Source organism: Onychomys torridus, chromosome 22 (assembly GCF_903995425.1).
Source record: "Onychomys torridus chromosome 22, mOncTor1.1, whole genome shotgun sequence".
Taxonomy (NCBI): Eukaryota; Metazoa; Chordata; class Mammalia; order Rodentia; family Cricetidae; genus Onychomys; species Onychomys torridus.
In genome coordinates this window covers 8324623-8337678 of record NC_050464.1, presented here as the reverse complement: position 1 = coordinate 8337678, position 13056 = coordinate 8324623, and the positions used below count along the sequence as shown (strand labels likewise).

At 38.4% G+C, this 13056-nt stretch overlaps 1 protein-coding gene across 1 annotated transcript in view; it reads left to right on the top strand.

Moving 5' to 3' along the window:
• The window catches only part of LOC118572388 (zinc finger protein 431-like), a 31764-nt gene extending 20369 nt beyond the window's left edge, over positions 1-11395 (top strand). Inside the window, exons 2-4 of the mRNA XM_036171985.1 lie at positions 6376-6502; positions 6703-6763; positions 8039-11395. Coding sequence (XP_036027878.1) covers positions 6376-6502; positions 6703-6763; positions 8039-9251 — 1401 coding nt within the window. The 3' untranslated portion in view covers positions 9252-11395. The remainder of the gene's footprint in view (positions 1-6375; positions 6503-6702; positions 6764-8038) is intronic.
• Positions 11396-13056: the final 1661 nt, after the last annotated feature.

The window sequence follows — 13056 nt, the reverse complement described above, 5'->3', positions numbered from 1 at the left end:
AGCTGGACATGCACCCCCATGCTTCCTCTCTGCGCTCTCTCTCTTCATGCTCTCTCTGCTCTTGGTCTGTCTCTGTCTCTCTGTCTCTCTCTGTCACTCTGTCTCTGTCTCTGTCCCTCTCTGACTCTCCTATCCTCTCTTCTCTCTAGTAAAGCGCATTCTAACTCTGGTAACCATGGCTCATGACTCTTCTGCTCGTGACTCTTCTGCCACCACCTGACCAAACCAGTGTCGTATACCTTTTCTTCTCTTCAGATTGTAAATATATTGTCATCTAATGATAGAGGAAAACAGGACAATTTGAATTAATAGATCCTATTTGCAAATGGAAATGATATTCTGCTATCTCTTGTTTTCTTTTTCCTTTTGTTTGGATTGTGTTAGTTGATTCTGCAGATTAAACACATAATGGCTTATGGATAATTGTTATTGTTTATGATGGTTGGTTACAAGCTGTTAATTGTTAATGGTCAGGAAGAAAGCTGAACAAGGAGATTAGATTCAGTGTTTTTTAAAAGGTTTTATTTATTTATTATGTATACAGTGTTCTGCCTGCATGTATCCCTGCAGGCCAGAAGAGGGCGCCAGATCTCATTACAGATGGTTGTGAGCCACCATGTGGTTGCTGGGAATTGAACTCAGGACCTCTGGAAGACCAGTCAGTATGCTTAACCTCTGAGCCATCTCCCCAGCCCTCAGAGTTTTTGTTTAAAAAAAAGAAAAAGAAAAAAAAATATAGATATGAGGTAGATCACTGAATCTATTCTGAGAAAAAAGATAAAGAAATAAGATAAAAGGATAGATAATTGAATCTACTCTAAAAAGAAAAAGGGGAAGATATAAAATGACAAAAGGTAGATTACTGAATCTATTATGAAAAGAAAAAATACCTTTAAAAAGGAACTACTTGTTTTAAATAGGATAAATAATGAAATTTTTTTTGTCTGAGTTTATCAAATGTTACTGGACTGGACATTGTTAATATATATAATGGAGTTTTTATCTGAATCTGTAAAATGTTAATGGAGTAGACATTGTTAATGTAATTCATGACTATATATATTGTATATACTTACTGGGTAGTTTTTCTTGTATTAGTTATAAGCTTTTTAAAATTTTAGACAAAAAAGGGGAAATGTGGTGGTATTGTGTTCCCCGAAATATTGTACACCCTAATAAACTTATCTGGGGTCAGAGACAGAACAGTCATAATATTAAACATAGAGGTTAGGCAGTGGTAGCACACGCCTTTAATCCTAGCATTCCAGAGGCAGAAATCTATCTGTTCAAGGATACAGCCAAGCATGGCGACACACCTTTAATCCCAGGGAGTGATGGTAGAAAGCAGAAAGCAGAAAGATATATAAGGCATGAGGACCAGAAACTAGAAGCATTTGGCTGGTTAAGCTTTTAGGCTTTGGAGCAGCACAGTTCAGCTAAGATCCATTTGGATGAGGACTCAGAAGCTTCCAGTCAGAGGAAACAGGATCAGCTGAGGAACTGCTGAACTGAGGAAGCTGTGGCTTCTTCTGCTTCTCTGATCTTCCAGCATTCACCCCAATAACTGGCCTCAGGTTTGATTTTATTAATAAGACCATTTAAGATTCTTGCTTATGTGTGTGTGTGTGTGTGTGTGTGTGTGTGTGTGTGTGTGTGTGTGTGTGTGATTCCATATTTAAAAACATTTTCTTCATGTAGATGTTATTTTCAAAAGGAATGAAGTTTAATTTCGATGTATAAGTTTCGCCAATGTGTATATCAGGAGGTTGCCAAGTACCAGTGAAGGTCATAAGAGAGAGTCTGTTCCTCAGTGCCTGTAGTTAGAGACAGTTGTGAGCTGTCTTCTTTGTGCTGGGAATCCAAGTCAGGCCCTGTGAATGATCAGCCAGTGCTCTCAGGTATTGAACAGGTCCATGAACATGCCATTAAAGCAGTGATGTGTGGATAAATGATTCTGATTCCATCTTTACATCAGCCCTGATTACTCAAAAGAAATACAAGTTTGATAGCATCCAAAACTAACTTAGACATGGTTCTTAAAGAAATTTACAAGCCCAATCTCCACAAAATGTGGGAAGAGTTAAAAAAAAAATGATCACGAGTGTAACTGACAATACAAGTCTTCAAAAGTGTCTGACCGCTGGACCAAAGCCACAAGACTGAGTAGTTTATCTCCAATGTCATAAATGAGCAGCAGACCCACAAGGGCATATGTGAGGTGTACCCATGTTGGAGTTTCTACCTCTTGAAAGGAGAGAAGAGGATCTTGCAGGAATAAGACTGATTTCTCTGAATGGGATCATATTCTGCTTCCGGGATACCTGTAAAACTTTCAGTTGGGGCCCAGAATTGTGGTGACCCCAGATGACATGTCAGGAGATCCACAAGTCACTCTAAGGCTAGGGCAATCAGGATCTGTAGAGTATGAAAGAATTGTTAGGGAGGGAGCTTTGGTTGTGAAAACCCAGGATCACATGACCAGAAAGCAAGGCTTGGGGTGAACCTGAGGACAAGCTGTCACCTAATTGAGTTCTCTGTATCCAGTCAGCTGTGGTGGATCACTGCCATGCAGGTCTCCCACTCTTTCCTGTTTTTGACAACTCCATGTAGCTGTCAGTGACAATTCCCTGTGGGCCCTCACTCTGTGGTCCCAAATTAGACCTTAAAGTTCCTCAGTCCCCACCCTGTCAATCCCTGTAACCTGCCTTCCTGGTAGGAATGGGGATGTTCTAAAGAGACGTTTATATCTCTCCCTTTGGCTAACAACTAGTGAAACAGTGGACCCCATGAAATTTCCCTGAGAGAAAAGACTGAGTACTCCAGATGAGAAAGTCTCTGCTGAAAACATTCCTTATCTGACCGCCTTGCAGGGGAGACAGGATCTGAGAATGGGGGGGGGGGTTAGAGACGGGAAAATTGAGTATATTCCTTCATTAGATTACTTAGTTTTGCATATATTTGCTTTCTGTCTAAACCTGTTAGGACCCTTAGGATGGATTATTTACCTTATATTTTCATGACTGTTCCAAATTAGTCAAACTGAATAATTATCATGTTTTCAATTTTCACTAGTAATTTTGCTTTTTTCATTTTCTATTCATTTATTTTTTCTTTTCTTATTTTTTAAAGAATATTACTTTTATGAATTCCTGTCTGGCCTGGAACACCCACTAATAGACTAGGCTGTTTTACGACATCAGAGAGATTTGTCTTCAGTGCCTCCAGAGTGCCTGCAATATAGGTGGCATGTCACTCACCGGATAACTTGGTTCATTTAATTGGCTTACAGAGGATGAGTGGTTGAGCTTGGGTGGTAGGGTAGCCAGTGCACAGGCATTGGTTCTAACTCCAGTAACAGAAGAAGGCTCCCATCCAATGCAGCCTTTCTGCCTTAAAGTCCACTATCTTACAACTATGAGCAATATTATGTTTCCTTATCATTGAGTCTTTTATAATTCATCAAAGGACCTGAGAAGAGTTCTGTTCTTATTTGGCAGATGGTGAAAGCCAGGCTCACAGAGATAGTCTTTGAATATAGCTGATTATAACTCCTTATGTTACTTATTTTACCAATCTAATGCCTCACTAAATGAAGTTGAAGCCACCTAAGTCAGGCATGGTGGCACAGGCCTGTGAACATAGTACTTAATAAGTAGATGTAGGAATTTAAGGGTTTCAGAATCATCCAAGAGGAGAATGGTCAATGGGGTATGGTGAGAGGACCACAGAACCAAGGGAGACTATGATTGGTTCAGGACAGTGTTCATAGTCTTTACTCTAGCTCCAGAACTTCATGGCCATGGCACCTGCAATTGTTAGCTGAGGTATTTACCACCTCAAGTTTTCTATTCTTGATAATATTTTCTATTCTTGATAATGTTCCCTGTCCAAGGCAGCCTAGTTTACTTTGGGATCAGATTCTTGTTGCTTTTTAAAGAGTGGAATTTTCCTGTAGGTAGGGGAATTAGCCTCAGGCAAGGATGAGCTCCCCAATTGCATATCCAATACAATATGTTCAACCTTGACCATATACACATAACCAACACAAATGGACTTAAAAGGTTTCATTTACATGTTTGTGCATACATATATACATGTGTTTAACATGGAAGAAATTATAAGGGAAGAATTTGTGGAGGGATGGAGAGAGGACAGTGTAAGGAAAGTTTTCTGTGGTCCTGCCCAGCCCTGCAGACCCTGCAGCCACTTATAAAAATAATCATTCAGAAACTTATATTAATTAAAACTGCTCAGCCATTAGCTCAGGCCTACTACTGAGTGGCTCTTACACTTAAACTCAGCCCATTTCTGTTAATCTGTATGTCACCACATGTTCCGTAGCTTTACCTGTGTGCCATTACATGATGCTTTCTGGACGACAGGCTGGCATCTCCTGATTCAGCCTTCCACTTCCCAGAATTCTCCTTCTTTGTTTATCCCACCTATACTTCCTGCCTGGATACTAGCCAATCAGCGTTTTATTTGTTGACCAATTAAAGCAACACATTCACAGCAAACAAAACATCCCACAGCACCGGAGAACCTCTTAGATCAAAGAGGGCTTTCCTCTTACCAGGTGTTTCAAGCTGTGACGCAGATTGACTAGCTGTCAGTACTCTTCCCCTGTCCCCCTCTGGCAGGAAACTGGCAGCAGAGGGGAAAAGTGACAGTTTTAACTTTTAATGACCTACAGACTTGTAACTTGTTTTCTGATTTTACAAGATATCGCTGTCAAGATATTGTCCTGAGTGTCAGAAGAGACTTTGGACACTTGAGCACTGTAAGGTCTGTTGAAGACTATGAGGATCTTTGAAGTGACTGAATAAATTTATTTTCTTCATAAATGACCATGAGCCTATAGTGACCTGGGTTAGAATGTAGCTGATTGATAAACCTCCCTGATAGGATGATGTATTTGAACTTGTATCTTTTCCTTGGTGACTTTCTGTTGGTTGTTTGTATAACCTTTAGTAGGGGGAGCCTTTCTGGATGAAATTTCTCATTCAGGGTGTGATATGAGTCTCTATAGCCTCAACCCATTTCCTGTTCTTTGTGTATACTGTGTTGTATTTGAAACTAATCAGCCAGCTTCCTTCTTGTGCTGTCAGGCGTTCGCCACCATTATAGACTATCTCTAAATTACATAAGATACAGTAGAAGCAATTGCTTTTCAGTGCTAAAGCAGTTTGTTAGCCTGCTGTTTTAAGTATTTTGCTTCTTTGATTTTGAAGACAAGGTTTGTCTGTGTAGCCTTGGCTGTCCTGAAAGTATACTTCTGTACACTAGGTTGGCCTTGAACTCAGAGATTCCCTTAACTCTGGTTCCCAAGTCCTGGGATTAATGGTGGGCCAACATTCCTAGATTTTTTGTTTTTATATTATTAGGTGATGGGCCTGGAATATAAGTTTTTGACAATGTAGCATATGTCAAGCATATGCTGTTGTATTGAGCTTCACCCATATTTTGAATTTTAAAATTTGGCAGATTATCTCTCTGTTTCCCAGGATAGCATGTATTTATGGCATTAATAGTGCATGAGCCTTCTGAGGCATTGGATTGCAGGTGCATGACCTTCTTTCTGCCTGTTGTGTTTGTTTTGAAATTTTAAATGAATATGAATATTTTACATATATGCATTGAGGTACACCACATGGGTACCTGGTCCTTGCAGTGATCAACATTTATATTGCTAATGCTTTCATCTGTCCTTTTATAACTGTTTAAACACACAGGGCCTTTTAGTAAAACCTTATTGATGTTAACATTTAAATTGGGGCACTTCAGGTTTCTGGAAGGTGAATAAAGAACTGTATAAATGCATAAGTCTTTGGAGGAACTTCAGTTTAAACCTCCGAGTTCTTTCTATCATTTTATTTGTTTGATGGATTTTTGCATGGGAGATAGGGTCTTAATATGTACTTCTGGCTGTCCTGGACCTGATTACATAGACTAGGCTGGTATTCAACTCAGAGGCAGACATACCTACCTCTGCCTTCTGAATGCTGGGGTTAAATGCATAAGCGAATATACCCAATTTGTCCATCTTATTTTTCTTTCTTTTGTTTTTCTTTCTTTCTTTTTTTTTGGTTAGTAATTGTCTATACAATTTCTCTCATGTATACTCTGTGCTGTTGATCTGTTTATGTGTTTTTCTATGTTTGTTAATAGGCATTTCACTTGCAAGGTCATATCCCATTCAAAGGGTACAGAAATGACAGAGGTGACTCTCATATTCAGTTTCCTTCTAAAGTGACTTGGAGATTATATTATAATGTCTACGTCATGGAATAAGAGTAAGGAGCACCAGAATTATATGACTATGTTGTCAAAGAAGTATACACTTATAATGTTGTACATATATATGGAATATTTTAGAATGCAGTGACCTATGATGATGTGCATATCAGCTTCACTTGGGAAGAGTGGACATTGCTGGATCCTTCCCAGAAGAATCTCTACAAAGATGTGATGCTAGAGACCTACAGGAATCTCACTAGTATAGGTAACACTGAATTTTTCTTTGTGTTTTAAAATAAGAGGACAACTGTTCCTTGGCTTATTGATGCTCTTTTATAATTTACTAAGAAAGAACAAGAATGAGGTAACAAACTAGGCTTGCTTCTAAGGTTCACTGAAGATAGTAACTAAAATTTTGCACAGTTTTCAATAATATAACATACATTTTATGGTACTATATTTTAGGATACAGTTGGGAAGACCATAATATTGAAGAACATTGTCAAAGTTCTAGGAGACATAAAAGGTAATTTCCATGTGAAAGTTGATACAGATGTGCCACCAAGGAAATTGTAATGTGTCCTAGAGTTTTAAACAAAAGCAACAGTGTAAATAAGCACAGCTTAAAGTGTATCAATAACTATTAAGTTCTCACAAAGCCATATACTTCAATTTCAGGTAGGTGAATTATATTTACAAAGCATTCTTTTAAGAAATAAATCAAGGAAACAATGCCTTAACAGATATTACAGTTTGAATCATAGCTCCATGGGAGCTATGCTGTAGAATGGCCAATCCCTTTAGTTTGATACCACTCACATTACAAAAGGTTAACACAGTGAAGAGGTGATAAGTATATCTTCAAGTCTTTCTAATGAACAAATAATTCATAGTAAAGCTAGTGTAACTCATATATTGTGACTATGCTGTTTAGTAAGGGGGTAGAAAGAGTCAAGAGTCATGGAACAGTTCTTGTGGAGAAGCCTTAATCCCCATACCACAGATCTATGAGGACAGAAAGTCAAACTGTGGAAACCTTCTATTGGTTATTCTTCCTTTACTAGTGTATATCCATATACGCTATGGATAGAAGTCATATGAGCTATGGAAAAATATAACATTCCTCTCTCAGAACAATTAGAAGATATGTGACAGTCTCCACATTGTATACTTGTTGAATTTGATTCATGTATACAAGTAATCAATTCTCCTGTTTCATTGTTAATACATCAACAAACTCACATTGCCAAAAATTCCTGAGTTCTAGAACTGTGTAAGAACTTCTGTTTGTCATAGTTACTTTAGAAAACGTAGCACAACTCACAATGCAGATATATTTGTGAATACAATAAGGGTGTTAAAGCTCTGCTTTTTTTCCAGTTCTCTTCAAATATGTGAATAATCCCATGTAGAAAAAGGATTTTGTTAATCCCAGCACTCGGGAGGCAGAGCCAGGCGGATCTATGTGAGTTCGAGGCTAGCCTGGGCTACCAAGTGAGTTCCAGGAAAGACACAAAGCTACACAGAAGAAACCCTGTCTCAAACCCCCCACCTCCCCAAAAAAAGGATTCTGTAAAATCAGAACCATGTAATAAAGGATCTTACCATTATGGATATCTTCACATATGCAAAACAACCCTTAATGAAGGGGAACAACATAAGTGTAAACACAGTGATAAAACATTAAGATCTAATTTCTCATTACAATTTGACAAAATTGTAAAATTAATTCATATAGATATAAAGATTCAACAATATATTGAATATTCTAATCCCTTTTCATGTGCCATTATCCCTGCAGGCATGAAAGAAGTCAAATTGGAAAGAAAACTTCAGTAAATACTCAATGGGTTAAAGCCTTTGCGTATTCCAGTACTCTTCAAATGCATGAAAGAGCACATACAAGAGAGAAACCCTATGAATGTAATCAAAATGGTAAAGCCATTGCATATCACAGAAATCTTCAAATACATAGAAGAACACATACTGGAGAGAAACCCTATGAATGTAATCAGTGTGGTAAAGCCTTTGCATGTCACAATTATCTTCAAAAGCATAAAAGAACACATACAGGAGAGAAACCCTATGAATGTAATCAGTGTGGTAAAGGCTTTGGATGTGACAGTCATCTTCAAAGGCATAAAATAACACACACAGGAGAGAAACCTTATGAATGTAATCAGTGTGGTAAAGCTTTTGCATGGCACAGTTATCTTCAAAAGCATAAAAGAACACATACTGGAGAGAAACCCTATGAATGTAATCAGTGTGGTAAAGGCTTTGGATGTGACAGTCATCTTCAAAGGCATAAAATAACACATACTGGAGAGAAACCCTATGAATGTGATCAGTGTGGTAAAGCCTTTGCATGGCATGGTAATCTTCAAATACATAAAAGAACACATACTGGAGAGAAACCCTATGAATGTAATCAGTGTGGTAAAGCCTTTGCACATCACAAAAGTCTTCAAATGCATAAAAGAACACATACTGGAGAGAAACCCTATGAATGCAGTCAATGTGGTAAAGACTTTGCACAACAAGGTCATCTTCTAATACACAATAAAACTCATACTGGAGAGAAAGCCTATGAATGTAACCAATGTGGTAAAGCCTTTACATGGCACAGTAAGCTTATAAAGCATAAAAGAACACATACTGGAGAGAAACCCTATGAATGTAATCAGTGCGGTAAAACCTTTGCATGGCATAGTTATCTTCAAAAGCATAAAAGAACACATACAGGAGAGAAACCCTATGAATGTGATCAGTGTGGTAAAGCCTTTGCATGTCCCAAAGGTTTTCGGAGGCATAAAAGAACACATACTGGAGAGAAACCCTATGAATGTAATCAGTGTGGTAAAGCCTTTGCATGGCACAGTTATCTTCAGAAGCATGAAAGAATACATACTGGAGAGAAACCCTATGAATGCAATCAGTGTGGTAAAGCCTTTGCATGGCACAGTTATCTTCAAAACCATGTGAAAAAATCATGTTGCAGAGAAACCCCATAAATATAGGCAGTGTGGTAAAGTTTTGCACTTTGTACAAGAGCGTAACTTTTTGTGTGCAATCAATCTGTTAAAGTCTGTCCATATTACAGCAGTCTTTGACTATCTGAAACAGATAATGAGGGTTTCTTATTATACATTATTTTGTAAGATCTTTAGCCAACACACTTGCAATCAGATACATAAAAGTATGTATTCTATAGAAAAATATTTGACAGTGTCAACAATGTGTTCAAGCATTATGATGTCCATTTTTATATTGTTTGCAACCAGAAAACTCATGGAAAAATGAATTCATGAATTTATGAAGCCCTATGTGTAGGATAAAATGTCCAGCCAAAGAAACATACCCTGACCATGAAACCAGAGAGATTGAAAGACACACACACACCCTTTGCCCCTGAAATCGGAGCCAGAAAGCACACCCTGATTCTGAAACCAGAGTCAAACACACTTTGTCCCTGCATCCAGAGCTAGTGAAATAAACACACTGAACCTGAAAAAAAGACCCCAAAGTTTAAAAGCTGCCAGTGAAAACAACACACTTTGGCTCTGAAATCAGAGCCAAAACTCTACCCTTGACCAACTAAGTACAAAACCAACCAGTCCCTGAGCTTGAAACAAGCCAGTCCCTGAGCGTGAAATTCAACCAGTCTTTGTGCTTGTTCAAGCTCTGTCCCTGTTCAGTTGGTAACTGCCTTTCTCTACCCTGGCAGAGGCATCTACTCCTGGATTCTTTCCTCCCAAATAAATCTCTTGAATGAGTTTTGGGTGAAGACTCTTCAATGAAGCAGACCAGAAACTCACTATTGGATTAGAGCAGAGAAGCAGCAGACACTTCTGTTGGCAAACTCCTTTAAAGAAGTGGAGCTGAAGTAACACTTTTTCACTGGGGACTGCTACATTTCTGCAGCAGTTTCCCCTTACTTGAGTGAAGCAGAGAAGTAATAATTAGGGTTGGAGCTGAGACGAAATTGACATCTCTGATGGGAAACTTCCTAGTAGAGCAGAGCAGATAAGAAATTGACAACTCTGCTGAGAAACTTCCTTATTGGAGTGGAGAAGAGCAGCAATGGACGTCTCTTGCTGGGAAACTCTCTTAGCAGAGTGGAGTGGAGCATAGCTGTAATGCCTCTCTTTTGGAGAGGAGTGGGATTACTACATCTGTGGGGAGGCCATTCCCCACTGGAACACAGACAGCTTCAGGTATATCCTGACTTCCCAGCAGTCAGGGTATCTTTCTCCTCACAGCTGTTGGTTTCAGAATATCTTCCCTTCATGGCAGTAGGTATAGCCTGACTTCCACCATCAGGGTACCATTCTTTTCAGAGCTGTAGGTATCCAGCATAGCCTCCTTTCATAGCTGTAGGTATAGCCTGATTCCGACAGTCAGAGTACCTTTCCCTCCAGAGCTTTAATACATGCACTATGAATTTAAACGATAATGTAACCCTTTTAGATTTTATACTTCTCTTCAATTACACAAGATAACTAATTCAGGTGTAAAACTTTATGGATTTGTATTAGTTCCTTTTCCATTGTTGGGATATAATAATGTCTAAGTCAACTTATAAATGAGTTTAATTTGGCCCTTGTTTCCAGAGGGATACAAGGTCACCATGAAAGTAGCATGGTAACAAGTGTCAGACATGCCAGCTAAAGCAGGAAGCTAAGAAGCCACATCCTTAACCTGCAGCGTGAAGCAGGGAGTGGGAACTGGAAATAGTCTGTAGATGTAAATTTTCTAAGCCTACCCCCAGTGACATATTCCTCCAGCAGGGCAGCATCTCCTAAATATTCCCAAATGAAACCACCAACTTAGAAGAATTGATTTCTCAGACTTCATGACTAAGTGCTTGCTTAATGGTGAAGGAAAAACTCTAAGCCATTAGATGCCTCAACACCTGTGTTATAGGAATGAATGCTTACAAGAGAAAATCTTTCACAAATGAAAGACTGTTTGTTTAAAGAATTATTCTAATTCTAATTATATGATATTAGTGTGTATTTGTGTGGTTATGTGAATATGCATGCTCGTTCCTGTGAACATTAGATCCTTGGATCTTCTTGTAGCAGGAATTACAGGAAGTTGTCAAAAATTGAACCTAGGTCCTGGGAGTGAACATTTCTTAACTGCCAAGCCATGTCTCTAGTGCTGTAAATATTTTAAAGCCTATTTGTATTATTTTGAAGTCAGGAAATAGGGACAAACTCATACAACAGAAAAACCCTGTTCACATAAATGACTTAGTAAAGACTTTAGACATCACAATTGTTTTCAGCTTCAAGGGAAAAGAAATCATGTTTCATTTATTTTTCATCATAGCCTCGAAGGAAGTAAAGTACTATGTTCACTCAAGACTGATGGTGGAGATCACTGCATTGTCGTTTCTATTTTGAAAGATTTGATGTAGATACTAAAGTGTGCTATATGTGTGGCAGATCCATTTAATGAAGCTTATTTTGTGGTCCTTATATTCCCTTTCTGGCTTTTGTTCACCTTCTATTGTGCTTTTACTTAGTGATAGGTATTTTTCTGCTGTAATGTATAGAATGGTATCCCCGTCATGTAAGTCATCCATTGTTTACTTAAATATCAGGCACTATGTGATCGTACTTTTCAAGGAAGGGTATCTGTGAAATGGTTGTTGTTCCTGGTCTTGTTTTTCATATTTTCACAAATTCCCTTGTTGTTTGTTATTCAGCTTGGCTTGGATGTCAGTAATGATTCAGGAACACATTTGAATTCATGATCCTCATATGTTTGCCTCCTGAGAACAAGTCCAAGGGTTGATGATGTATTACCAACATGTGCTGTTTTGTCAACACAATTTAACAATGTGTTAAAATGCTTAATATAAGAGAATATAAGAAACATTAAATACCTCATATGTATATGTATATTCAAAGCAGTATTTTTATTTATCTGGTAAATATGTAATGAAGTAGGATAATCTGCAATCAGTTGTGTATTTCATACTATATCTTGATGTTCTGCAGATACACACAAATATATATGGTATATTTTGTTGTACCCTGATAAAATTTTCCTGAAGATCAGAGAACAGAACAAGCCATTATATTAAACATAGAAGTCAGGCAGTGGTAGCACACACCTTTAATCCTTGCTTTTGGGAGGCAGCAATCCTTCTGGATCTCTGTGAGTGCAAAGCCACCCTGGACTACATGAGATTGACTCAGTCTAGAAAAGAACAGATCTAGGCAGTGGCGGAACACACCTTTCATCCCAGTACTTGGGAATCACATGCCTTTAGTCCCTGCACTAAGAAGGAAGTGATATGGCTGGGCGGGGAAAGTATATAAGGCATGAGGAGACAGGAACGAAGCCCTTGCTTTTTCAGCTGAAGCCCTTTTTGTCTGGATACCTTTTGGCTGAGGACTCAGAGACATTCAGTCAGAGGATTTGTGGAGTTGCTGAGGTGAGAATTAGCTGCGGCTTATTCTTTTGTCTCTCTGATATCTCAGCATTCACCCTAATATCTGTCTCTGGGTTTTTTATTATAAGACCTTTAGGAATTTGTATTTGGGAATTTATAGACATTTGTACACACACACACACACACACACACACACACACATATCCCATACTTCTTCCTGTCCCCATTAATTAAGCATTTCATCTTGAAGTACTGCCTTCTAAGGGAATTATCCAGAGTTGTAGTGTAATGGCACTAATATTTATTTTGTAACAAACAATTATGGTGTGTGTATAATGTGGTTATGGGTTTGTAGGTCTATGGCAGATATGTGAAGACCAGAAGACAGCTTTATGATTTCTACTTTTTGT